At 40.4% G+C, this 26,002-nt stretch overlaps 1 protein-coding gene across 3 annotated transcripts in view; it reads right to left on the reverse strand.

Moving 5' to 3' along the window:
• Nucleotides 1-25,546, reverse strand: part of ANK3 (ankyrin 3) — a gene marked incomplete at both ends in the record, with an annotated part of 196,778 nt that extends 171,232 nt beyond the window's left edge. For all 3 annotated transcript variants that reach the window (XM_079535979.1, XM_079535980.1, XM_079535978.1), the window contains one exon: nt 25,433-25,546. In XM_079535979.1, coding sequence (XP_079392105.1) covers nt 25,433-25,546 — 114 coding nt within the window. The remainder of the gene's footprint in view (nt 1-25,432) is intronic.
• Nucleotides 25,547-26,002: the final 456 nt, after the last annotated feature.

A 26,002-nucleotide genomic window follows, 5' to 3' on the forward strand; every position in this document is an offset into this window, starting at 1 on the left:
GTTTGATTTAGAATTCATGCATGCATGCAAAAGATTTGCTTTTGTGGAAAAGGGACATTAACAATTTCTGCACAAACTAAGTGACAGTTGAAGCTTTCTGTGCCAAACACACCACCTTTTGCCCTCTTGTACGCATACTTGTGCGCATACTTCAGTCCTTCAGCCTACGAAAACCTTAACTCCATTTTGTCAATTTTATGTCCTGGTGCTATAAGGAAACAAACAGTCTCTGGGTTGTAAACATCAAATAGTATATGCTACCTTCATGGCACCCTAGTTTACAGTTGCTCACAACCAAATGTTGAGAAAAAAAGGAGCTTAGTGGGGAAAAAAACCCACAACCACCCATTGATTTTCACAGGGACTGGATCATACCAGAGCTAACTGAGGAACATATGGATATTTTAGAGGTACAGCTACTGGTATGGTGCTCAAGCATTTAAAGTAAGAAAATTTATTCCAATTATGATCCAATCCTATTTAGCACTTGAAAAATAACGCTGAACAAATAAATTCAGCCCAGAGAAGGAAATAGATATAGATACAGATATACAGAAGGTACATATGTAGCAGAATGAGATCTAGGAGAATAAGATCTAAATATTTATCATTTTATGTGCAGGACAGACCAGTACAAACCATGTGGTAGAGGCCATCTCACCTTCTGAGATGCTGCTGTGCTCCTAGTATGGCTCTCCACATTAACTTCAGCAGGTGAGGGAACACAAGAATCTGTCTGCATGAAAAACCAAGCAGGCATTTTCATAGTCCATAGAGCAGGAAAGACACCTAAGTAAAGACTATGCATGGATATTTTCAAGTTCTGGCCATATAGTCCATCGTAGGATATCAGCTCAGACATTGTGCCTTTGTAAACATGATATACATAAAGGCTTCCAGCTCTATCTGGCCCACGAGCCACAGGTTTCTGGTCCTTTTTCAGGCACTAAGAAAAAGCAAAACTCTTAAGCATCCAGTCCCAAAGATACAGAAAAACATTTACACTGTGAGAGGCCAACAGGGGTCAGCCCTGCATAGCACTGAAGCAAAGAAGAATGCAGTAACACATCATTTCCATCTCCAAGGCCTTAGTCACAACACAGTCAAAAGCCCCATTTGAAAAATACACTATGCTTGAATAAATAACATTGTTATAAAGAAACTACAATCATGGGCAAGGAGTGTAACACTTAGCAGCAGGAGTCTTCTAAAGGAAACCATTCAGCTCTCCTATGTTAGTCCAGACTCATCTCAACTCTGGAGTTCTGCATCTGAAAGCAGTGTGAATGAGGCCTGGTGGGCTCAGTTTCCATCTCACATGCCCACATGCATACAGAAATAGTACCAAGCTCCCTGTCTGCATATCACATCTTGTGGCTTCAGCACTGCCTGGACACAGTGAGCAATGGCCTCTTCCAAGACAGACATGGTACAGGTTTGTCAAAGCAGCACCTTCAGCAGCTGTGAATCTTACTTGCAAAGCGTTTGTCTACTGGAAAGCAATTTTTATTAAACAGAGCCGTATCGTTTAAAAAAAAAAAAAAAAAGACAAAAAAAGTCCTTCTGCAAGGAATACTCTAGGCAGAGTTTGTGGCATGGCAAATACCACCCTCAGCCACCTTCCATGATCAACTGTGAAAGCTGCATGGACACTCCATGCCAAGAATTAGATGAGGGGCACAAAAGCATAAAGGATAAGCTCAGCAACCAGACCAAACATTGCAACCAGCTGAAGAAGCAAGCAAGAGAAGGGCATTAAGAAGCATTAAATGGGGAGGTTGGTGGCCCTGCATGTGGCAGGAGGATTGGATTCATGATCCCTGAGGTCCCTTCCAACCCTGGCCATTCTGTGATTCTGTGAAGGGCGTCCTTGGCTTGGATGTCGCTATTGTTGTGCTCATTTCAATGATGAAATGGACCAAGTGCTTTAGATGCAGCAATGCACCTCAGGCACGCACAGCTCCCCCGGCTGCAGTAGCACAGGCACGCTGTAGAGGAGAAAGGAGCCCTTTGTGTTGTACCAAACACTGGAACAACCACCAGATGATCTATGTTTTAGTCACACTTTATCTCATGATCAGCTGTGCTGGGATACTAAACACATTGTGAATTGTTTAATGATGGAAAAATAAAGCTGCAAGCTGCAGTTTGTGTTTAGTAAGGTGTTGATTAGCTATTCATTTCATCAGGACATAAAGCATTGCAGAAGAAATGCTGGAAAGTGTAATCAAATGTTGAAAAATATTTAATTCTATTTCTATGTCATTTTGGCTGCATCCTTCCACTGGTGCTTTCTGATGAATATACAGCATATCCACTAAACTCAGCATGCATACAACATGCATACATGTAAATTCACATGAATTTTATATTGTGTATAACAAATTGTTTTCTCCTAAAACAGCCTGGTTAATGCTAACCATCAAAGTAAGTATAAATGTTGGTTTGGCTCAGATGCTCTGTGCTTACTGAAACACTGAAAACTGAGTATTGCATTCCATATACCACAGTAATGTGAAAGATACCTAAAATTCAATCCTATAAAAAACAAACAAACAAACAACAACAAGAAAAAAACAACAAACATGATCCTGGTGATGTGCTGAATTCCACCACAGTTCTGCAGCCAAAATTGTCTCCAAAGATCTTCTACTGATGCCTTCCTTCTGTTCAGCCTCCTGAGAAGCCACAGGCAACAAATAACACGTTATCCATCTAACGTCTTCAGTACAACATCATTCAGTACAACTTCTACTTTCATTCTGAAACAAGCAAATTAATACACACCAATGCAAACCTGTAAATCATGCTCTCTTATAATTACCAAAATAACACAAGCACAAATCAGGAGAAGAGCACAAATGCTTCCAGATCAATTTCTGTCACTTTCAGTTCCTGCACACTTTGGGAGTTTATGTATGCTCACCTACCCAAACACGTCTGATTTTATGGCTTCACTAGATAGATAGACTCCCATCTCCGTTTGAGGGCTGCTTCCTCTTGTAGGCCAGAAAACCCAGCCCACGTGATTTTTTCTTTAGAGAAATTGGGAATCACTTGTTCTTTGGAAGAATGTTCACATTCAGACACAAAAGATGATGCAAACAAAATGAAATCTATTGATTCTCTTTAATACAAAGATCAGACTGTGCAACCTAATATACTCTTCACATAAGCAAAATAACGTTGATTTTCTCTGTTAAATATTGTGCAACAAATCTACTGGCAAGGGTTTGCTTCTTTGGGGTTTTGTATACAGTGGAATTATTTGCATCTGAACCAAAAGAGGTGACAAGTTAACCATTAACAGAGCAGTCTTTTAACATTCCTTCCAAACACAAAAAGTTAAATATCTACGTAAAGCACAATGTAAAAATAAGTTCAGTCTCAGTTCTCCTCTCATTTGATAAAAGTTAAGTGGCGGGGGCATTTTCCAACTACCGTTTCCTTTTTTTGTATTCACAGTGAAGAAATCTTAATCTCTCCTTCTCTCCTCAATATATTTTCAGACACACTCAAATCTTTGATTATGTAAATCATAGGTTGGAAAAGACCTCCAAGATCATCCAAGTCCAACCACCCACCCATCAGCAATATTTCCCACTAAACCATGTCCCTCAGTACAACATCTAAATGTTTTGACCACCTCCAGGGATGGTGGCTCTACCAGAGTAGAGACCAACTCCCACCTCACCACAGCCTTCCTTCAGGTAGCTGTAGAGAACCATAAGGTCACAACCACACCTTCTCTTCTCCAGATTGAACAATCCCAGCTCCCTCAGCTGCTCCTCATAAGACTTGTGCTCCAGACCCCTCACAGCTCTGATGGCCTTCTCTGGACACACTCCAGGGCCTCAATGTCTTTCTTATAGTGGGGCCCAAAACTGAATACGTTACTCGAGGTGCAGCCTCACCAGAGCTGAGTACACAGGGACAATCATCTCCCTGTTCCTGCTGGTGACACTCTTTCTGATACAAGCCTTTATGCCTTTTTGCCCTCTTGGCCATCTGGGCACACCGCTGGCTCACATTCAGCCAAGCATCAACCAATACCTCCAGGTCCATTTTCTCTATACATCTTCCAGTCACTCTGCCCCTGAAGTATTGCCTGGGTTGTTGTGGCCGCAGTGCAGGACCCGGCATTTGATCTTGTTGAACCTTATCCCCCTGGTCTGAGCCCAGCTATCCAGCCTGTCCAGATCCCTATGTAGGGCCTTCCTACCCTCCGGCAGATCAACATTTCCTGTCAGGTTAGTGTCATCTGCAAATTTACTGAGGATGCGCTTAGTGCCCTCATCCAGGACATCAATAGAGATGCTGAACAGGACAGGCCCCAATAACAACCCCTGTGGAACAAAGAATAGCTTAGGTTGGAAGGGACCTTCCAGATTACCTAGTCCCAAAAACCCTGTCATGGGCAGGGTTGCCACTCATAAGATCAGGCTGCCCAGGACTCCATCCAAGTGAAATTCTCATTATAACAGAAGAAGTATTAGTTTACCTGTCAATTTGCCACAGCATAGCATTTTCTGGCACTTCACAGGTCATTCCTAGAGGACTTGATCAACATATGGTTGTATAGAAACTCAACATATGTTCAGTGTGGTGGAGGAAAGAAGGAGTAAAACACAGTATTGATTAAAATCAGTCTACAGTGCCATTCACTTTGTTTTCAACAAAGTCCAAACTCTATATTTTTATCTTCAAGTGTTTGACATCTACTTGTAAAGCTACGAGCAGTTACATTCATCCAGTCTGTAGCTTTGTCTCAAGCTCAAACATCCAGATTAGTAGACATTTGCCATGCGAGTCAACATGCATTTCACATCTGTAACCACAAATCATCTGTACCTTAGCACAGGTTTTGTTGTTACTGATGCTGTTACTCGTGTCTTATACATGGTAAAAGCATACCACTGTCAAGTATTAATCAACTAGTTTTTTTCAGTTTCTTCTCAACAGAAAATTGAAATATTTTAATGTTAAAGCTCAGAGATTTAGCAGCACCATAACTTTTAGTAACAAGTTTTCAAAAACCAAATCATTTCGCTTTAGTTCAGTCACTTCTTGTACCAAAATTGCAAACAAGTTTGTGGAAACAATGATAACTGGTCTTTAAAGTTCTGACACTTGCATAATCCACTAGAGCACATAAACAGAAGAACAGAAGTGAACCCTAAAGCTAGAAGCAAATCACTGCCAAACCACTAAGTTTTGGGAATTGGGATTAGCAGTGTTTTCCTTCTCTTTCTTTTTAATCTCAGGAACAGCCAAACCACTTGAAAGGCTGGGTACAAAATGAACTTCTTGTTGGATATTTCCTACAAAAATAGGTAGCAATTTCAGTTTCTGACAGCAGTAGCAAGAAAGCAGAACTTTATTTGCACCCATAGACATTTCACTCACCCTATATATCATACCGGTACACAGTTGCAACCGGAGAATACTGTAGTTATATTTTTGAGGGTTTTATCTGAAAACCCTGTTTATCTGTGGTCAATAGAGCAACAGACTATATGCCGGGCAACACTTTTTTATTGACAAATACTGCCCAGTTAGTGGATGAAGTCCTGGAGAAACTAGAGATATTGTAGAGGTGACAACTGGCTACAAAAACAACAACAACAACAATGCAATACCTAAAGGCTAACCAAGGACAATGAGAAAGTGTATTGGAAATGTATTCTTTTACCTTACAATGATACAGACTGAAATACAAAGGAATACAGTGCAAAGGACAGCACAAACCAGATCTCTCTTAGTATTTTCTACCTAGGTAAGTGTTGGAGACTCAAACATGCATCTGTTTCTATTCAACAATATCAGGAGGGTGCAGCTGAAATGCAAAATTAAGCTGAAATAACTGTGTGCCACACGCACAGTGTGTCCTCATATGGTGCTCATACACTCTTAGCTGTCATTCCCATCAGGCCAGCATTGCTGTTGCACCCAAAGCATTGGTATCTCTCAAAAGGTGAGCTAAACTTCTGCAATACTAAACATAGAAACACTGTGTGTGGTAAGATGGGGGTAAAAATGTTAAATTCTGCAGCCTTTTAGTGACAAGTGTTTTTTAGTTCAGTAAGTTTAAACAGACTGTACTCCAAGAAACACCTGGCAATACACCAAGATCACACAAAGACTAGATCTTACTTGACCTCTTAATGACCTGTTTGTTGCTTATGTAGGGACATGCTAAAGAAGACAGTATGGTTACAGATATTCTCTGAAATACCTGACAGACAAGCCTCTCTGTTGTAATTAACCCATATTCTCATTTTTTAGCACACAGTATTTAGTTCCTCAGTAACCAGTGCCACCATTTATTAAGCAGTTCTGTGGAGCTAAGGCTGAAGGCTCCTTTTGCTGCACTGACCAGTGCTTTCTTGGTTTGGACTCCAGACATACACTCTGTCCAGAAAAGAAAACAAGAAGTAGAAAAGTAAAACACATTTTAATTTTATCCTAGATAGGAATATTTGTGAACTAACTAGCTTGTGGAGGACACATACTGACATGCTGTTCATCCCTTAGAACCAAAAATTTGCATACAAAGATATTCCCCAGCTGATTCAGGGGACTTAGTTCAACTTGCAAAACCTTGCATGTTATTTTGACTGGTAGAAGCCAAAGAGCTTATTCCAAGCTCCTTGCACAACTGGATAATGGATGGCCACATCAGCTTTGATGTCTACTGAAGCTACAGTGAGTAACAGAAGCCCTGAAGATAAGGTTGCTTAAACCTGAAGGCAGAACACGTGCATTAGGACAGCAGTGTCCTAGTTACAGCAATATAGTGCTAACAGGAAAACTTCTGCAACTAGCTAATGCAGAGCAAAGGTCTGAAAATTGTATCAACTCTGGAGCTGCCTTGTGAGAAGCCAGCAGGAGGGTCCCTGCCTAGTGATTCATGTGCAACATGGACATCTCTGAAAGAGTAGCAATCACCCTCTATGACAATCTCCATTTTAACCAAACTGAAGCAGCAGCTCTCCTTTTCCAGCAGTTGGACTCTCCAGCCTTTGCCACAGACTCCACTCAACTATAACAAACCTTACATTCCTTAACATTAAATTTTCAAATCTTACTGTTTTCAAACTCTGTGATACTGAGAGACGGAAGAAAAAACATCTCCTTCTCATGCCAAAGACAATGAATTCTTTCTACTACCAAGTTGCCACATTCACAACAGTTGTAAAAAGCTGCAGCTCTACAGAAAAATACTTGGCTCTGAAATGGAGCAGGTGGTAGGGGATATGTGAGACCCAGGTTCTCCTTGGTCCTCGGTTCATGGAAAGGTGAAGGCACAAAGGACAAAGCCTGCTACGTCCACACATGCACTCCTGTACACATCCTTTGTGCCTTCACACAATGTGTTACATTTTCTACCACCATTTTGGCTCTCCAAAGTGGGAACATTCCATGTTCCTAAGGTTTTTGCATAGTGACCTCTGGCTGAGGACTGAGCTCCATGCCTTTCCAACAGGAGGACAGCCCCAGGGCTGCTTTGGTCTGTTTATATTCACTGCTCATCTTTGGGTCAAAGCCATAGCACTGCAGTGCTAGAAGTGCTGACTGCCAGTGCAAAGAGATTTCACAGACCTCACACTTACCTCGGAAAGAGAAGGCCAAAAACTTTAGTACTTAATTGAAATTAAAAATAATAATAATAATTGAAAATAAAAATAAAAATAATAATAATAATCACAGAAAAGTAACCAAAAAAAACCCCACCTCACTTCAGACTCTTAGTTAAAAGAATTTAATCTAAAAGACAGGTATAGTTAGTAAAGTCTGCACCTACAGCTATCACTATTACAGCACAAATAGTGAGACAAATCCTGATGTAAAATGGAATGCACAAAAAGCAAAGACATTTGAAAACTGAACAAATTTTCCTGCCAGAAAACCTTCTATTTCATCCTAGGGTTTTTTTTGGCTATTTTTATTCTATCCATAGATACTACGCACAGCAGTCAGTAATGCAAAATAAGAATGCACATGAATCAGATAATGATCCTACTAGTGACAATTATACAAACATTCAATGTCATGCATATGAATAATCTTGGAATTTTGAGCACTTTGCACAGAAAACCTTCAAACCAATACTTTATTTTTCAACTGCTGGACACAACGAACTGGAATATTGCTGGGAAAGAATGCTCAGCAAACACAATAGGAATGCTGAAAGTACCACATAGACTTCTTTCCGTGTAGTTCTACATTGCTCCAGTTTCATATCTGATTGAGTTATTCCTGTTTCAAGAATAACTTTTTATCATTTCAAAACAAATTATTCAGACATAGTGGTCTCTGACTAAAGAACTGTTCTACAAAATACTGCCTAGGCCATTCTGAAATACATCCATCTTGAGAAACTCAAATACACAGAGTACATGTATAAAACTCTGCCTCTCTTTATGCAATAGAAATTTTGCAAGGTTTCCTTCTTTAAGTAAAATTTCCTAGTTTCAAATTCATTGCCCTTGAGGGTATCGAGTAATGTGATAAAATAATGAAAGGTTTCTGCCGTTACAATCAAGGTCAATATACAATGGAACACTTCTTTTGTCTCACTTTCTGGATGATCAAAGCATTGAGGCGATAAGAGGGAAGCAAGGGCTTTTATGTGATGCAATATCATCAAGCTGTATGTCCAGTCATTGCCTGGTGCTGCACTGCAGCTTCTGAAACAAATCCTGATGTGTCCCCAGTGACATCAGGAGAACTCAGGGCCTACTTCTATTTTAAAATGACAGAAGCATTTTTCCTTCAAGGTAGAAAATATTATTGATCACAGTACATAACATCATTTCTTTGAAGGGATCATTAGAATTTACGATGATGTTCACTTATTCAGCATGTAAACGTGGAACCTAAATCAAGTGAGAGGAAGAAAAAAGTGTAAATAATATGCACAGAGCCCACTGCGAATGCAGATGGAATTTGTACGGTTCACCTGACGCTTGTCTGATTTAATGAAGACAGTAAATTGCACAGCACAGTGACTGCATTCCACACTGCATACACCGCCGTGCAGCCGCATTTACTAGGGACTGATAATTGCTTTCTTCTAGCTTTACAATATTCTCCCTGATTTAATCACCACATGGCATACTGGAGAAGAGTCTCCAGGATATGGGAGAAAGTCTGGAACCTAAGCATACTAGCTAAATGGCTAAGAGGAAAATTCACAGGAAACATCCTGCTTTTCCTCACTCACTCTTACCCTCCCCACATGCAGAAGTTGAAGAATAGATGAATTCTTGGCCTGGTTGCCATGAAAACCAAGAGATATAATCTTACCTCAGAGGAAATGATGTTATGCTTACATGATGAATAAGAAATGAGAGCAGCACAGTCTCACCTCAGTAATACAAAAGCTAAGCAAAAATTGTGCCTTTCTAAAACCCAGGCATTATGTGGATTCTAATCAACTCTGTTTATAACATAAGATCATCGTTAATTGTTCATTAATTCCACCATGTCATTTGTTCAGAGATTGTACCCTCCACATAACGAATGTTTTGGGGATACTCCCCAGCAGAGGAAATTAGATAGATAATAGCTGTGATTTAAAATAGTTACCTTAGCAATTAGGTTCGAATCCACTGACCTAAAATGCTTTTTAGAATATTTCAAGACATCCAAAAAATTGTCCTTTTAATACAGTTGCAACATTGAATGCAACAGAGTCGCTGAAAGAGCACAGAGCACTAAATGCCTGTGCTTGGTAAAGGACATGTTTGTGTTTCACTCCTGGATTTAGGAAAGCATTTTAATGAAGCAATTTACTCCACTGTAGAAGAAGAGACACGCATGTGTAACGTCACAAAGAACATGCTCATCCAAAGAACACTGGTATTTGCCAATTTTACTTCTTGAGTCTCAGAATCAAGGATGTGAGAATCAAGGATGTGTCAAGAATGACAGTACGTACTTAGCTGCCATCACCAAGGGTTTGTATTTCATTTCACTTGCTGTCTTAGGGTAAGCTGATCCTTAATAGTTTTCACAAGACTGAATGTGGCTATAGAGTCATGATGTGTTTGGAGGGCTGTCACAAAGAGAGCAGTGTTAGAAATAAAATGGCTCACTCTGCTCACAGCAACAAAGAAAAGATCTGGATAGAACACTAGATTACACAAATTATTTTACAAATCCCTCAGTGACTAAGCAACATGCTGTAATCAGAATGTTCAGATTTCTAAAACACTTACAAAGGAGTTTTAAAGCAATTTAAAACATAATCATTTCAAATGCCAAAGCAAAGCTTTCAAGGGACTGAATTTTTTCATTTTCATATGTAAATTTGCTTTTTTTTTTTTTTTTTTCCCAAAATGTGTTCATCTTGTTATTGGTGAGCTTAAATAAAATTTGTGAGTTTGAATTTATTATATTCTGCAGTCTCCAGGTTAAGAAATTCTTACCTGAAAATTTGGGCTTGAATTATTTGCTACAATTTTGGCCAGCATGTTCCAAATTTACATCGGTCTGTGGCATAGAAATAACTTTATGTATATACTTACACATTACACTTTGGAATAACACTTCTGTAACGTCAGGCATATAATGAGTTAATTGGCTGCTTAATAAGTGTGATTAAATCAAGTGACTGCAATTCTCAGCTGTAACTTAGAGCGAGATGCTCTTCCTTTCCTCAATTTATGAATTTACCATTGCTCTCATCTTCTAGGTTTATTTAGGGTTTATTTAGGCCCTGAGAATTCTTTACCAACATTTATTAATATATATTTTAATTTTAATTCATTATTCAAGGCAAATGATGTCATCTCCAGCCTGCAAGTCCTTGCGCCCAACCTGGTGTGCACAGGGTAACTGAGAGCATTTCAATACGGACCTTTTCCTCTAAAAAGTCACCATTTGCTGATGGCATAAGCACTGTGGCCCTATTCACTGCATCACTTAGGACCGGACACAGCGCTCCCTATGTACTTGATGGAATTACAAAAAGGCTTAAGTTTAAGTGCACACTTAAGTACTTTGCTGGATTAGTGCCAGAATATTTAGCACTTTGACTAATCAGACCCATGACAACAGAACCAAAGATACCAGGCAGTCTGCTTAGTCATTTGTGAGCACTAAGAAATAGCGGTGCATCTTTTTATTGTTTACTGAAAGTAGAAATAAAAATTAAATAAAGATTTCAAAAACAGAAATGACACAGTTTTTCTTTCCTATCAGCTGAATATATAGAGCTGGTTAGTCTAACTAGTTGCAAAACACATTGATTTCTTTAAAACTGAAACCTGTGATCAGCACACAGCATCATTTTCCAGTATGCATTTCAACTGCAATAGCTTATACATATCTTGCAGCTATAGTTATTTGAAATCAAAGCAAAGAGAACATTTCCTTGATCCAGTGCAAAAGAACTTAGTTCACTGGGGGGAATTAAATATCCCTCTCATGGATGAGATAAGGAGGGTCCTCCTCATTTTGTAACCTGCAGTACGAGGTGTTCCAATCACTCCCACTTGCGCTCCCCAGCATCTGGCAGCATCATTCAGGAAAGGCCACTTGCCACGGCTCACAGATCACACACTTTTAAAAGTCATTCCAAGTGCACTGTAACTAGACTTAAAAGACAAGCAGCTTTTTTTAAGACAAATCTTAATGTTTGCAGTGCATCAGAACGGAAGAAAGGTGTTTTCTAAGCATAGGCAATATACAAACAATGGCAAGGACAACAGCTTTTCTCCACAGACATCCCTAAGTAGAGTTACTACACAATACCAGAGAAGCCAACAGCAGCTCTCCCACAATCCATAACCACACTTCCCTCATTACAGAACAAAAACTGCAGTTTAGCATTATCCCTGCCCTGCTGCTAAATATTCCAGTTGTGTCACTCGCCAAAAGCGCCTCTTGTCATTCTGAGGCTTGTTCGTGTGCTCCTGAGTTGCCTCTGACCTTGTCCTCTCCTGCCACCAGCCACTCTTCCCCTGAGCAGCCATAAATGTCTCTTCATCAAACAGCAGGATATATTCAAAATAAGGTTGGTACAGATTAAACCTAAATGTACTGCTAGAAAATCCTCCCTAAAGCTATCCAGCTGAAATCTGCAACTGCCAAACGTAAGAGCTATAGACAAATCACATTCAGTGAATCACAGGAACTGGCTACCCATGAAATAAAACTGATCCCAGGCAGCCCTGCAAATAATTAGACTTCAGATATTTATACGTGCATGAACAAAACTATCCAAGAGGCAAAGGACTGAATATTCATCTGAACAACAAATGCATAAAATAAATAACATTAACAAAATCAGTGGCTGATACTTAACATAAATGATTCTTTAAAAAAAATAATGGAACAAAACCCACTATTTTGAATGAGACAAACTTTATCCCACTAAAAGACACAATGTATTTCAAAGTTCCACTTAGAGGCTCCTCAGAAGCTAAAAATAGTTGTTTTGTTTGTTGCTTTTTCTTTCCTTGCTGGTAAATTTGTAAGTTTTATCAATTTCCCCACAGTTTTGTTTTTTTTTTTTTCATTTCCATATTTCTCAATATTTCCTTAAGATATTGTCTAGAATTGTAGAATATGAATTTAACCCATGACTTTCTTTCCCTTTTCGGATATCATCTTTGCTCCTTTTTCAGACAATTATTTTCTAGGAAACAGGAAGCCACAGACAGCAAAGCGCCTTGCTAAAACTAGGACAGGAACTTGTCAAGAAAATTTTACCACAAAGGAAAGCAGAATGAAGCTGAATTTTATTTTCTCTGCTAAAATTTAAGGGGTTGATATATTTTGGGTAGAAGAATGCTATTTTGAGGAACAAAAGCCATTTTTTAAAATTTTTTAAATTGTTCAACTTCATATCAGAAGTATAATGGAAGACCTCCCTTCTGTCAGGGAAGAGGTGGTCCAGGAGCGCCTAGGCAACACCAATGTTCACAAATCCATGGGACCCGATGGGATTCATCCACAGGTGCTGAGGGAGCTGGCAGAGGTGGTTGCTGAACCGCTTTCTGTCATCTTTGAGAAGTCTTGGAGGACGGGGGAGGTGCCTGAAGACTGGAAGATAGCCAACGTCACCCTGGTCTTCAAAAAAGGCAAGAAGGAAGACCCAGGCAATTATAGGCCAGTCAGCCTCACCTCTGTCCCTGGAAAGGTGATGGAACAGCTTGTACTGGATGTCATCTCCAGACAACTGGAAGAAAAGGAGGTTATCAGGAATAGTCAGCACGGATTCACAAGGGGGAGGTCGTGCTTGACCAACCTGGTAGCATTCTATGATGTTGTCTCTGGCTGGGTGGATAGGGGGAGAGCAGTGGATGTAGTCTACCTTGATTTCAGCAAGGCATTTGATACTGTCCCCCACGACATCCTTATAACAAAGCTGAGGAGGTGTGGGATAGATGAGTGGACAGTGAGGTGGGTTGAGAACTGGCTGACTGGCAGAGCGCAGAGGGTCGTTGTTGGTGGTGCAGAGTCTGGTTGGAGGCCTGTAACCAGCGGTGTTCCTCAGGGGTCTGTGCTGGGTCTGGTCTTGTTCAACATCTTCATCGATGACCTTGATGAGGGGATAATGGCCACCCTCAGCAAGTTTGCTGATGATACGAAGTTGGGAGGATTGGCTGACACACCTGAAGGCTGTGTTGCCATTCAGCAAGACCTGGATAGGCCGGAGAGCTGGGCAGAAAAAAACCGGATGAGGTTTAACAAAAGCAAGTGTAGAGTCTTGCATCTGGGGAGGAATAATTCCATGCACCAGTACAGGTTGGGGGATGACCTGCTGGAGGGGAGCTCTGCGGAAAGGGACCTGGGTGTCCTGGTGGATGACAGGTTGGCCATGAGCCAGCAGTGTGCCCTTGTAGCCAAAAAGGCCAATGGCTTACTGGGGTGCATTAAAAAGAGCGTGTCCAGCAGGTCGAGGGAGGTGATCCTCCCCCTCTACTCTGCCCTGGTGAGGCCTCATCTGGAGTACTGCGTCCAGTTCTGGGCTCCCCAGTACAAAAAAGACAAGGATCTCTTGGAAAGAGTCCAGCGGAGGGCCACGAAGATGGTGAAGGGCCTGGAGCATTTCTCCTATGAGGAAAGGCTGAGTGAACTGGGTCTGTTCAGCCTTGAGAAGAGAAGACTGAGAGGGGACCTGATCCAGGTCTATAAATATCTAAGGTGTGGGGGGCAGAATGGCGAGGCCAGACTGTTTTCAGTGGTGAGTGGAGACAGGACAACGGGAAACGGCCGGAAACTGCAGCATAGGAAGTTCCGCACAAACATGCGCAAGAACTTCTTTACAGTGAGGGTGACGGAGCACTGGAACAGGCTGCCCAGGGAGGTGGTGGAGTCTCCTTCTCTGGAGATGTTCAAGACCTGCCTGGATGCCTACCTGTGCGACCTGGTGTAGGGAACCTGCTTTAGCAGGGGGGTTGGACTCGATGATCTCTGGAGGTCCCTTCCAACCCCTACAATTCTGTGATTCTGTGATTTTAACAATGACCCCAACCCATCTGTGATTACCTTTGCAAGTAGACTTTGACAAAGCCAGGGACTGCCTATCTGTGGTATAAGTTCACACAGCCAGACAATGGATAACATCATTCCAAGGATTTAATCAGATACCCTTCAACCAAACTCTGCACCCTGCTATATAAAGCTAGAGGTTTTCATCATTTTGTCTCGTTTCATGCCTGAATTTCTGCCCCAACAAGTCAACATCTCTTTCTGGGAAAGAGAGGATCCCAAGGACGACTGTAATCCCCCAGCAGCAGCACATCAGCAGTCACATAGATAGCTCAGTATTACTGGCCATGCATCACCTTTGTTGCTCAGAGCCAACTTGCACCATTCTGCAAGGAACTACTGGTCTCCCTGAGTTCAGGGGGGCTTGGACCCAGACCCCTGCAGAGATAGAACAGATGCAAGTTTTGCTACATTCTGGCTTTATCCAAGTTTGCCTGTGTGAGACACCTCAGCTTAATAAGAGCTCCTCGCAATTGAGGAGTCTGGCTTCCCAAAACTCCTTATAACCCTACAAAAACAAACTTCCAGGCTCATTGTCCCAGCTACCCGCCAGTAACTTCACTTCCCACATTTTAAATGTCCCTTTCTGATGCTTACATTCCTTTATCCTCATCTTCCAACGGATTTAGAAGTGCCATCAGCTTTTTTCATTTGCATTTGGTATTAAACAAGAATAAATGGGCAGCTTTGCTTTTGGGAAGAAAGAGCACCAGTTCTGAACAGCTTCCCTGAGGATCTTGTTTGGTCACAGCATCCCTTGGCCTTCCAACCCAAGGCACATTGTGCATGTAGTCTTTCAAGCTGAATTTATTGCATATGTTCAGTGGTTCTTCTAATTGGACCTATGACTTGACCGCAATTGAACGAGTTTAGCTTCAAGCACAAGCAAGGCATGTAGGTCAGCATGGAGATACATACATCGTAAACAACACTATATTAGTCATTTTAAATTAAATTATTCTACTTTTAATACCAGAATTTTGATTATTATTCTGTGTATCAGGTGAGTACACTCCTTTACAAACAACATTTCTCCTCCAGAATGATGGCAAGTCACCAGCAAAAATGTCCTTAGATGCTGTGGACACAGCCAAGAGGTCTCACACCAGGGCACCATGGATCAGCTTTTACGTCACTAAAGTATAAACTGTGTATGTGCAGAGTTAGCAACAACCATCCTTACGTAAGGCATGCAAAATACATCACACAGCAGGAACTGAAGAGTGTTTGGTGTTTGTTATTTGAAAACAGATTTTTAAAATGACAAGTAGGAAAATACAGAAATACTTCGCAAGGAGGAAAATCAGAGATTAAGTAAATAGCTGAAGATCAAACCAGTGGAAAAGTTGGTGGGAGAAACCCCTGCCCCTTGTTTGTTGCTTAAACAACTTAGAAGTTTGCGTTCTTTTATATGGATAGTTTGTGCTGAGTGTGCAAAACATTTATTAAGCCTTTTTTAAGCACAACCAGGCATCGTGATATTACAAAATATGTAGACAGGAAAACATCAGCTGTGAACATCAAACAAAAAACACTTTCCCATAAATGTTAAAAAGCGTTGGCTGCTCCTCAGGCTGCCCTACTTAGTAACTTTGATTGTGCACCCACTGTCAGAAGAGATGCGTTCTTCTCAACATCTTTTTTAATCTTTTCAGACCGGTAGAAAAACAGCAGTCTTTAGTTATCAGAATGTTGATGCTTAACAGCTTCAAAGTGCTGGTGTTTTCAAACTCAATCAAGAGGTATGAAAAACTAGGACTGCAAGTATCCAGTGTATTCACTAATTCTCCTTGAAGATGTTTTCTTCATTTAAACTGTAAAAATGTAATAAAGGAAGCCTTTCCCACCAACTTCTCAGCAATATTTCATAACAAGACATTTTAACCTCTTGAAGTCTTGTGCAAGAAAAAGGAAACTGTTCACAGCCACCCTCCAAAACAGTGCCCATGCCTGCCTACAAAGCCTCTTTTGAGGGGCTTCCTCAGCAGTAAGGAAAAGGCTTCATTTACTTACACAGTCTGAGGCCCTTCATAACTTGCTGCATCAAGAAGTGCTCTGCACATGCATATCTTCTCTTGTGGGGTCTTTACTGCCAGGCATGAAGAGCACTCCAGATTTATTTTCTCATGCTTCAGTCAGCAGTCTATATCTAAGTGCTACCTGTGTTCCTGCAGCCTGAGCATGAAAACACAATCTTCTGCACCAGAGATGATTGCTGGATTCACATAAATCCCAGGTGGGCAGCAGAAGAGGTTATGGACTCAGATTACCCAGATGGTATTTTTTCCACAGGTCAATGGTAAATTTAGCTGATGTTATGGTTGTAAATGCTAAACATGAAGCTAGTGATTAATGAACGGGAAGCGATTGCAGCTTCAGAGATACGATGCTAGTGTCTACAAGAAGAGGTGATGCAGTTACAGGAAAAAGAAAAAATGGCATGGTAGAAAATGAAATTACTCAGCCTGTGAAAGAATTTCACCTAAAGCGATATATGCTTACACCTATATGATAATCTGATTATAAAAATCAGCAAATGACCTAAAAATTATATACAGTTGGCCACAGTGGCTTAGTTTTTCCTGTGCCTTTTGTTGCAATAGTTCTTCATAAACTTTTGCGGGAAACTGGTGGAAATATAAACATCCAGTAGAAACAGCACAGGTTTGCTTTTCTACAGGTTGCAAGAGCACACTGGAGACCACCCCCAGATGGGTAAAGTTTGGGTACAACATATGGGACACGTCAGTGGGAAGAATGACTGTCCAGCTGCCTGCAGTGGCCTCACATAACTGAAGTCACTGGCAGTTGCAAAAGTACACAGATAGGCAGTCTCAAAATCCCCAACTGCCACCTCCCCTCCCACTCTTGCCTTGGGTAAATACAAACTCATTCTCACAGTGGTTCTATTATATACATATTTTGCTGTATATAAATCCTGTAATTGTAGAAAGTGAATTTCTGTACTCAGAATACTTCAACAATCAGAGTGTATAGATGCCATGCAAATAACTGTTTACAACTCAGTCATTAGTGGAGAAGAGTATTTATGTTGCACCTTATGGTTACCCCTCAGTCCTAGTAAACTATGGGAGTACTTGAATTCAGCTTGGTTACTAGCTGTTGTAATCTCTCAGAGTTCAGGGATTTGCATAATCATAGTGCTTACTTGTAAAACAACGACACAACAACAGCCACTTCAGCAGCTACTGGAATCCCTTCGCTGCACTAGAATCCAGCAGTTTCCCTCCTGCCTCATATTCCAGCAGAGCTAGGATGCTTAAAATCTCATTTCAAAAGCCAGTGGTCACAGGGTTAAGTATAGGACTGTAGCTCAGAGTGGAACTGACAAGATTTCAGAGGAAACAAAAAAGCAAATACTTCCCACTTTCAAAAATACAAGCAGTGACATGTTACAGCTTCATCCTGCCTATGCATATGGATTTAAAGGGGTATTCTTTCAAATCAGTGTTGAATACATGAATGTAATTCAAATTTATGCAGTGCCCAGTGATTTTTCTTTCATTATGCACCAAAACTGACAGCTGTTAAGCAACCTGCTTCGAGCTTACAAACTACAATTTTCCACAAGCCATCACTGACAGTTTTGCAGAAAGGTGAACAATCAGATGCTTTCTCCTTGATTTCCACTAGCATTGTATCAGGTATCAAACTATACATCCATCTCTTCCCTCACAAATGAAGCAATGAGCGAGAGTGCAGACCTTCTGGTATTGCACAAATGACTGCTTACAGGGCTAGAACATGAGACACCCTTGTAAGAGATGGGGTCACCACAGACCCCATGGTTTAACATTACTGATAGATTTTGTTGGGGTAACCACCACTAGGCACTGTATGGCACATCATAGCCATGATAGAAACATGGACGTTGTATCTGTAGAATTTGCTGTGACAAGGTGCCAGATACCTGTTAATGAACAAAGCTTCATTTCCTTCTTGTGCTCATGAGCATAACCAGCGCGGTAACAGAGGCCTGCCTTGGATGCTACCAACTTTATCAAGAAGTAATAACTTCCATGAAGTACTATTAAACTCCACTTGGATAAATAGAAATCAGGCTATATTTTGTCTAAAATGGGATACCAACATTTGCACAAGATGCAAACTTAAAAAAAAAAAACAAAAACCATAAAGTGAATCCCTTGTACCTTCCTTTCTCTTTAATTAAAACTTACTTCCAATGAAAGATAAGGAGACTACTAAAAGGAATAAGAAACTGAGAATTAAAATTGATACATGAACTGTGATGGCACAGCAACTAATCCATTACATCTTTCCAATAAACTAACATCCAAAACTGAATTAAAAGTTATTATTAACAGAATTGAACAGTTGATTAAAAAAATTTAGGTAGAAGACATCATTCAATTCATTCTAATAAGCTATGGAAAACTTTACAAGACAATGCTGAGATGAAGGACATGCTGCAGTACAATGTGTACTGTATCTTTCAGCAACTGCAAAGGCAATATAAAATTTCTGGTACATATTAAGCAGGTATTAAACTACTTGTGCACATCTCAGAGTATGAACAATCTAACTTGGGATGAGTTCACACACACAGTCAAAGCATTCTAAATAACAGGAAGCTTCGGCTTACTGGTAATTGTGAATGTTTTTTAATAAACACATCCCAGAGTAATTTTCTTTTCCAGTGGTAAAATAAGCCTCTCTTCTTAATCTAGCCCTCCTGTCCAATTCAGTCTTACTTGAACATATACTAAGGAAGCCTTCTGCTGGATTTCCTTTTCAAGACATCATACAGTGATTTCAGTCTCTCCAAAAATAAAACCAAAAGTCAAGCTCTTCTGCAGAGGTCAGTCATGAGCCACCAAGCTGACCAACAAAGCAGCACTCCACACACATACCACATGCAGGCAGCAGATGTATCAGAATAGTTTCTGATCCCAAACACAATCTGTGGATACCACGGACTGATCTGCAGAATGCATGAATGCCCAAAGCTTGCACATCTAGAGGATACTCAATATCTTTAAAAACAAGGACAGTGCTGTAAGTTGTCTCACTCACACACACTGAATTACCCTCTCAAGGCATCTATCTTTTTCCATCAAATATGTAATGTGTTAATCTAAGTGAGATAACTGAAGTTGGGAACAATGTGGGGCAGTTGTATTCCCCAAATTGAGCTCATTACCTTAAAGTGTCCCCACACACCCCACTCTCACTGACTGCATTATTTGGTTGAGCTGCTAAAAGATTTCCAAGTTCACTGTCTCTCTGGGCACAAAGAAAATCTTACGGCCTGGTTCTCTGCCCCCTTCACAGATAAGTCCTTTGCTTGAACCACTACTGCTGTGCCCTTATTACCACCCTAGTGGTCTCAATAGCTGTGTGAACAATTGAACACTAGCCAATCCAGCTCACTATTGTCCTTTTGCCCATTTAAATCAATATGGTAAAACATCAAGCTTTGCATATGGATTAAGTTGAGGGAAATATTTTTTTGCTTTTAAGTACAACTCACAACTTGTCCAGCCACATCACATATCAACAATGGACCCAGCTCAAGTTAAACAAGTGCTGACTGAGCCTAACGCTCGCTTTCAGTGCGCCATCATCCCCTGTATTCACAGTAACTCAGCAGGCCAGAAAGAGTCCTATTCCCAACTGGTCTTGCATTCTTCCAGTTGATTCCAAATAAAGAGTAAGTATGATCTCCTGGGTTGCCTCCAATGGCCTGCTGTTCCCAGGTTCCCTGAATTTTGACCCACAGTAACCAATATTTAGTGAATGGGCAAGAGGAATCATATTAGAGCACCTTTTACTTAATCCAAACTCATCAATTACTCATCAATTCAGGCAACTTAAGAGCATTATAACATTCAGCAGTACTTTGACTTTTAGCACAGGGATGAATATTCATAATCACATGAAGAGACATTTATCTTTTAAATCTTTCCTTTTACTTCTAAATCATTCATTTTCCCTAGAAGAGACATTTTCTTCTACTGTTCTTCTTCTCAGCTCTCTCCCTCAAAAAAAAAAAAAAAAAAAAAAAAAAAAAAAAAAAAAAAAAAGCGCAAAGTAATAACCGCTAATAAAGCCCTGCATGGGTGGAAAAGACAGAAGACTAGAAGACTCCATTAATACCAGCCACACAGTTGAAACAGTATTGATTTACACTCACCGAGAGTCAAGCTCTAAATCTAGCCATTTAACAATCTTCCTATAAGGGAGAGACCATCTATTAGTCTTCTCTCTTCCCCATTTCCTCTCACCATTAGCTGGTAGCATTAATTAGGTATAATGTGATTTACAACCCAAACTGACATCTGCATAATAACTGTAGGCTATCAATTGTGATTGCCCAACCTTGAGGTATCAAGGCCGAAGAAAATGTAGGAGTATTGTAAACCTGCTTAAATAAAATGTAAGTTTCTAACAGTGCAAAACAATTTCCGGGTTTATAAGCAAGCAGGCAACACTGATCAGTGCCCACTTCAAATAACACTGTAGGGCTACGCACACAACAAGGCAATACAATCTTTTCATTACTTTTGGGGTCATCTTCAAAGTAGGAATTGGTTTTGGTCACTTGAATTGAAACACGCTTTCAATACCAGATCTCCAGCTGATAAAAAAAATCAACATTGCCCCTAAGTCTCTCTCTAAGTGTTCTACGATTCTTTTAATGTTTTTTGCTTGTGACAGAGCATCAGGTCCAAAATCAAGGACATGATCCAAATTCTCCTAGCACCTAGGCAAGATTCACCAACTTCAACAACTTTTCCTAATCTGCATCATCCTTTTATTTGTCACAGACAATATTCCCAGGTATGGTAAAACAACGTCTTCCTGGTTTGTGCCTTAACACAAATGAGTTAAGTCAAAATCACGTGTTCACAACATGTCTGTGCTCCACTATTGCTATGTACAGCTGTTGAGAAATCATGAAACAGATTTTGCTATTCCTGAGGTATGTCTGAAAGTTACAAGACAAACAAGTTTTAAAATTCATCACAACTTACGCTTGCTTTCTGAGTTTCAAACTTTTAAGCTCAAATTTCAAAGTTCTACCTCATAGCTACTAGGCCTCGTTGCATGTGAAAATTATACCAATACAAATTGCTTTTTAAACCCACACAGCAATCCACTGCAAGAACACATACCTGCCAAACAAGTTTGTTCAATCTGTTTCATTATCATCATGATCTAAACTGAAGGAGCCACTTGCACTGAGTCTAGCCTGCATACAAACCCTTTGCTCACGTTCAGTATGTGGGTGCAGACAAATTTTTCAACTTCTTAAGACTCAGACTGAATCCTTGTTGTGGCTGAAATCTGTAAAAGACACTTGAGAGCCCTGAGAGATGTAAAGGGAAAGGGACCCAGTAGGTTTCCCAGCCAGGATGCAGTGCTGAATGCCAGGGTCCCCCTCCTTGGGATGTGCTAGCAGCACTGCTCACCCCAACAGGCCTTCTGCAGCTTCTCACAACCTCACCATCCATCACATACCCTCAGGTTGGTCACTGTTGTCCAGGGCAATTTTCTCAGGAGGTCTGAAGTTTCAGCAAACACCTTCAAACACCCCAAGTCTCAAGACAAAACGACCAGGATTTGCAACATTAATATCTGTTCTGTTCCTTGCTGCATACAAGTTTGCAGCAGCAGAGGATGTGACAGCAGCAGCCTTTAACATCTCGGAGACAGCAGCAGAGAAGCTCTGCACCATGATCATGCTATTCTGAGTCTCCAAAGAACATGCTGGTTTCTGAACACTACATGCAAATGGAAAACACTTCAGCCTTACTGAATATTGCATAAAACATAAATCATTGAATATGCGCCAAGACCTTCCCTTCTCTTTTACTATATACTGACCTAAAAAAAAACCACATAAGGACATCAAAATTTCACCTTTATTATAGAAACGGCACTGAAGTAACTGATTTGTTTCCAGACATTATTATAGGATAAGTAATTTCTACTTTTTACAATAAGTAACACAATGGAACTGCACTGTACTGAATCCAGCAAACCATCCTATTAAACACTCTGTTAAAAGTGTCCTAGTTCTGAGATACCATTTAAAGCAGGCTGCCCTTGGTTGTGGCCAAAACACTTGCAGTGTAGGACACTGCACAACTATCCAGAGGCAGAATTGCTTGAAGCTGTAAAATAGACCTGAGCAGAACCAATGGGAAGCCTGTGCAATGCAGATCTTTCACTGTTCTTGCCAACAGAAAAAGCGTGGTGGGCCCTTAGCATGCAGAAGCACAGATTCTCTACAAAGAAAATGCAGCAATTTTTAAAATCTCAGCATATAATACAGTTTTGCTTTGTATATATGTTTTAAAAGGTCATTTCTCTCACACAAGTATTGAAGAAAGCCTTGATAGAAACATTACTCTGTAAATTGCTTAACCAGACAAAAGCTGTGAATATTAACCTCAGACTGCAATGCTAAAGCTACGTGGAGGCATAAATCAGTATGACTGTTGCTGGTATCATCAAGCCTAGGACACTGGGTGTTCCCATCAATGCTTTCCAGCCATTGGATGCCTTAGTCGCCTCACTGTATAAATTATCCAGAAACATTAGTGCTCACTGCTATTGCGATGCGCCTAGAAGACCCTAAAGGAGATTTCTGTATGCTGCTTAAGCAAAGGGTTAGCTTTGTGCAGTATCATGTGATCAACAGAAAAAACCAACCCTGAATACTGCTTGTGGGTGGTGCAGAGGAACAAGAAGTGACTCACAACTCATAGTGGAAAAAATGGGGGGAAAATGTTTTAAATAGTCAGGAAAGTACAAAATGGCAAACCACAATTATTGGACTTCCTACACCCCACATACTGGGTTGCAAACCATGCCTTTGCTAGGAGTAGACTGATGCCCATATATGTGTGTTAAATTAAACAGTTGCTGGCTTTTGCCTCATTCTTCTAACAGTCTCTACCTGCCCTGAATTTGCAACAAAATCCAGAAGGTAATTGTAACAAGCCAACAAATTCCAGTGTGACATGAAGAAAAAAAAAAAAAAAAAAAAAAAAAAAAAAAAAAAAAAAAAAGCCTTTGGAGGGGTGAAAACTCTCTTTATCTAAGAAGAGGAAGTAAGATGCTGAAATAAAACAGTGGAAAAAAATCCAGGCATTTGAGATTAATAGGTTGATATTTAGCCATGTGCCACTCTGGTTGCTAAGAGATCTCCCTTCTACAGCACTGTTTTGTATAAACAATAAAGCATTTTTGTCCACAAAGCAATTGTCTCACCTCACTGAACCAAGAGCCTCTCACTGCCACATCCCTTCTATATTGCTCTAATTACAAACTGTGAGAAAGCACCCTCACACAAAGACCATCCATGTATACAGTAAGGCATGTCATTATGAAACTTAAGCACATTAAGTACAATGTGGGCTTCCTGCATCACAGGCAGAGTTAACAGAGAGACTGTACGTTTTATCCCACAACCCATAGGTAAATATGGGTTGACAGCCAGTCCTAAAATGTTTGAATGCTGTGGCTGTTTTCAGCATGAGGGGGTGGAATACCACCCTGCTACATTACAGACCTACACAGAATTATAACAGCAGACAAGAAAAATATTACTAATTAAGGCCAGCTTCAAACAGGAGAGCCTCAAAGACAGGATCTTATTTTCACACTCATTTATATTGGAAGATGATTCAGAAGATCTTTACGTATATTCACCCAGAAAAAATATGTACAGCTAACATGCTGCAGTACATTCACTGCAGCCATCTAAACTGCCTCCTAATGTGTTCACTAGAACAGAAGGCAGTGGGTTTCTTAGTGCTTTTTATTATGTATAACACTGCCATCACAGAGAAATAAGGGAAAAGGGCAGGGAAATGCTGACTCTCACACAACCAAAAGATGCACATATGTTAGAGGAAATCTACATGTCATTTAGGAAGCACATGCACTGCTTCTCTGAGCATATGAAGATTATCCAATCCCCCTTAGGGGGGTTTCACAAAAGCTCACAGAAATACTACATGCCCAGGTTTCTGTTAAGAAAACCAGCTTCTTGACAAACTGCAATAAAATACAACCAAAGACAAGAAATCATGGCCCGGCCTTATTTCTGTGAAGTAGGGTATAAGGTGTCATTCTTAAGGACATATCACAGAGCAGCCAAAGTGAGTGTCGTGAGTGTCTCTTTATCTGTCATTATACCACAAACTGTAATTGTTTTGCTTGATAACTCAGAGAAAATTAGTGGGACTTGAATCATGTACAGGCTCCTTAACTGAACAATGAGCAATGCAGTGCCTACTGAAATTTACAGGTCCCAGTGTGCTGGAGGATTCTCTGCATCCAAGACAAATCTACAGCAGAGAGAAGCCGGGCTGTGAGATCTCAGCCGCATATTTCCCTAACAAAAACAAGTTGCTAATAACAGATTGTTGCAGCTCAAAACTTAACACTGTTTCACCCTTAGAAAAAAAGAGAAACAATAAAACACCTTATTTCTCTAACATTACCCCAAAAATGTATGTTTCAGAAGGCAAACATGTGACACAGTCCAAACACAAAGAAAAGATATCTGCCTGCACACACATTCCCCTTAAGTACATGTATGCAGGGCTAAACTATGCTGTGAAACCCTTGAGAAAGCTGCGCATTTAGCCTTATACCACGGTTACAAACTACTTTCAAGTCACAGACAGTTTGCATATCATGGAAACACGAGTGATTTATCTGTGAAACAAATGCACACCTTCTGCATCATCCCTGCAATCAACTAATACCCGATTAAACATTCAATGGCTATGCAAAGCCCCCAGTTGCAGTTATCAATGTCATTTCACAATGTTAACAAATTACTCTGACAGCAGCCACATTACATGCAAGAATGAGCTAATTGAAACAAAAGAAATCCTGTCCGAATTTGGCACAGATCTAGATATACCTTTTTCTTCCGATCCCGGGATCTTTTCCTGTGTTTTCTTTTTTTCTCAGTTTCTTCTTCGGCATTAATTTCTAAATCCCTGTTTTTCTTTAACTGTGATGCCGCGTGAGCCATAATGCATTAGAAATCCTTTACAACAATGCTCCCTTGTAAAAGGTGATTTCCTCGGGCACCTTTAACCAGCCCTTACAGCAAACGTTCCAGTGACTGGAAGGAAATCTGTGACCAGAGCCAGGAACACATTCAGGATTCACAGATCTCACAGAAGCTTGCATTCACTACAAAAATACATAGTTGCAGATTTCTTCCTGTACCTTTCTGTACCTGAATCTTTACAAAGCGGTGCAGCCATCGTAATGCATTTAACGTAATGAAAAAGACAGCTGGGACAGAGAAAGCTGTATTATGGCTGTATCCCCTGCCACCAGCTGGAAGTGTCTAAGTGACTCCACTGAAGGGGGAATGCTGAAAAGCAAGGCTTTCTATTAAAAAAATTCCAGAACAATAACATATGTTGTGTTATATTTTCTTCATTCATCATGAACTAGATTTTTAAAGCCTATTGAAAAG

This window comes from Tetrao urogallus (genome assembly GCF_951394365.1).
Source record: "Tetrao urogallus genome assembly, chromosome: 5".
In the NCBI taxonomy this organism is placed as follows: Eukaryota; Metazoa; Chordata; class Aves; order Galliformes; family Phasianidae; genus Tetrao; species Tetrao urogallus.